At 68.0% G+C, this 2,568-nt stretch overlaps 1 protein-coding gene across 1 annotated transcript; it reads right to left on the bottom strand.

Moving 5' to 3' along the window:
- Nucleotides 1-32: 32 nt before the first annotated feature.
- H696_02619 (hypothetical protein) lies at nucleotides 33-2,315 on the bottom strand. The gene is made up of 4 exons (XM_009496530.1): nucleotides 1,676-2,315; nucleotides 1,461-1,550; nucleotides 1,081-1,387; nucleotides 33-913 (listed from the first exon to the last, which is right to left on the bottom strand). The coding sequence occupies exons 1-4, from the start codon at nucleotides 2,276-2,278 to the stop codon at nucleotides 51-53; spliced, it is 1,863 nt and encodes a 620-aa protein (XP_009494805.1). The 5' UTR covers nucleotides 2,279-2,315; the 3' UTR covers nucleotides 33-50.
- Nucleotides 2,316-2,568: the final 253 nt, after the last annotated feature.

A 2,568-nucleotide genomic window follows, 5' to 3' on the forward strand; every position in this document is an offset into this window, starting at 1 on the left:
CTCCCTCCTCCTTCGCCATGTCTCCATTCAGGGCGGGGGGGGGGAAGGACTCAGTGCACCTTTCGAGGGGCTTTCCGGGGCGGCTCGCCCGAGTGCGATGGCAGGGGCGAACCCTCCCGCCCGGGAGAGAGGCCGATGTCCGCCGGGCTCGAGGGCCCAGACGAGTCGGGGCCCATGTCGACCCCCAGGGCCGGGGGGCTTTCGGGGCAGCTTCGTGACCCGGGCGGCGGGGAAGGTGGCGAAGCACGCCGAGCATGCGGCACCCAAGTGATGAACTGAGGCAGAATGCGACGCGGCGGCGGACGGGAGGGTGGCCGCGGGGCGACCGGCGCTGCCGATGGGGGGACAACCCCGCTGGCCTCATCCGACACATGAGCCCCAGCCGCCGAGGTGACAATGGCTGCGGCCGCGGTGCCGGGGTCGCGATCAGGCTCGGGGCCCCACCACCCGCGGGTGCGCAGGTGCGTTTCCAGAGCCGGCGCACTGGCACAGACAACCGGCTGCCCGCGCCAATGCCGCAACAGGCCCAGCTGACCGAGGGTGGCCACCACATCCTCCGGGCGGATCCCCGTCAGCTGGGACAGGGCTTTGACCGAGGCCGTGGTCGATGTGGGGCCGGGGATGGCCAGCGTCGTCACCGGGACGGCCACCTCCGGCTGGCTGGCCAGCAGGTTGAGGATGGACACCGGCAGCTTGGGCATCGGGGCGCCCCCGGAGGCCGGGGCCACCAATGCCACCAGCCCTGCTGGCGACAGATCCGGCGGGACATCCGTCGGATCCAAACCCAAAGACAGCGCCAGCAAGATGGGCAGAAGGGCCCATGCCCAGTAGGAGCGATAACTCAACAGCCCGAGATCCGACAGGGGGCGCTCGGGCCCGCCGACCTTCTCCTCGAGCTTGGTCAGCTCGTAGCCTGGGGGAGCATATCCACGCGAGACGCCCCGGAGGGTGGCACAAGCAAAAAAAAAAAACCAAGAGAAGGAGGGATCCAGAGTGGGGAGGGGATGGGGACATGGAGAAGGAGTAAGAAGCTTGCGGAACCCGAAGCACGGCAAAGCAACCAGGGGAGCCAGGGCGCACTGAATTGGATGAGCATGTGCCCATAGCCGCGGCGCTGGAAGGGCGGCAAGGTGAGGATGCACGCCACATTGTTGCCCTCTATCGAGTGCCGCTCCTTGCTGAAATAGCCGACAATGTGGTGGCGCTCGTGGGCCTGCGCGGCACCCTCAGCGGCGCCGTGCTGTGAAGGGGTCGCCGCGTCCGTCTTGGTCGGCGACAGGGTCTCGATCTCGGCCATCACATAGAAGAGGAAGGGCTCCACGTCATAGTAAAGGGTCTTGTGATCGAGAAAGAGCTTCCCCAGGAGGCACAAGTTTTGGCAATATAGCTACCACGTAAGGGGGCGCGCCGCAGGGTTAGTAGCCAACAGACCGGCATGCAAGGCGCGGGCCCGGGCATACCTTGCTCTCCTTGCCATCGATCTCGAAGAAGGATATCCCATCGTGGCGATAGATCTCGGTCCCGAGAGGCCGGGTGTAGGGGCACTTGATCTGTGAGAGGGTGGGAGGGGGGGATCGGTTAGTGGATCGGCGAGGGCACATGGAGAGCGGGGAGGAAGAGCGAGAGGGGAAGATGGGGCGGGACGGAGGGGAGGGGGGGGGGGAGACTCCCGGACCTTGTGCCGCTCGTAGGTCACCGGCGACCGCATGTACTTCAGGCAGTAGGGGCAGATGAAGAGGCGCCGAGCCCCGGCAAACTCGTCCGGGTAGGGAGAAAAATACCAGGCGTCCATCTCATGCTTGCCGAGGACAACAGCATCGATGTTTCGGACCTTGGTCACCTCTTCGTGCTCGCGCTCGAGAGCCGCGGCCGTGGCGTCCGGCGATCCGGCCACCACGCCGAGGCCGGCGCTGCTGGCAGCCGCCGAACTCAGAGACGAGCTGGAGGCGGCGTGTGCCGCGAAGGCCGCCAGTGCCGGCGACGCGGCGGCCGCCACCGCCAGCTCCCCCGGGGCCTGGCCCAGCAGGGCATCATATTGGCGCTTTTGCCCACGGGTGAGGGTGCGCCCGGCCTTTGGGATCAAGCCACCAGCTCGACCAGGCGTGATTGTGGAGGCCACAGCCAACAGGGGTGACGAGGGGGAGAGGCCCACGGCAGGCGGGCCGGCAACCGCAGATGTGGCCGTGCAGTTGGCCGGGGCAACTGAACCCGCTGCCAGGCCGGGCGTGGCGGCGGCACTTGGGGCTGTGTCGAGAACCGCCTCTGAAGCAGTGGCCATGGTAGTGGCAGCGATGGCGGTGGCGGTGGCGGTGGCGGTGGCGGTGGCGGAGGCGGTGGCAGGCCCGATGGCACTGGTCGCAACACCGGCAGCGACACCAGCCGCAGGCCCGCTCGAGGTGGCTGTGGGAGGGAAAGGGGGGCCCGGAGATGCAGGGCCAGTGGGAGGTGCGGCCATCGAGGGGCCCGGGTGACCCTCCGGGTAGAGAAGCTGCGACGCGGACACCCAGGTATCCATGCGCTTGTTGACTGGGAAGGGAGGAGTCAGCGAGGGCCGACTGGTGGAGAGGG

The sequence above is a fragment of the Fonticula alba genome (assembly GCF_000388065.1).
Source record: "Fonticula alba strain ATCC 38817 unplaced genomic scaffold supercont2.4, whole genome shotgun sequence".
In the NCBI taxonomy this organism is placed as follows: Eukaryota; order Rotosphaerida; family Fonticulaceae; genus Fonticula; species Fonticula alba.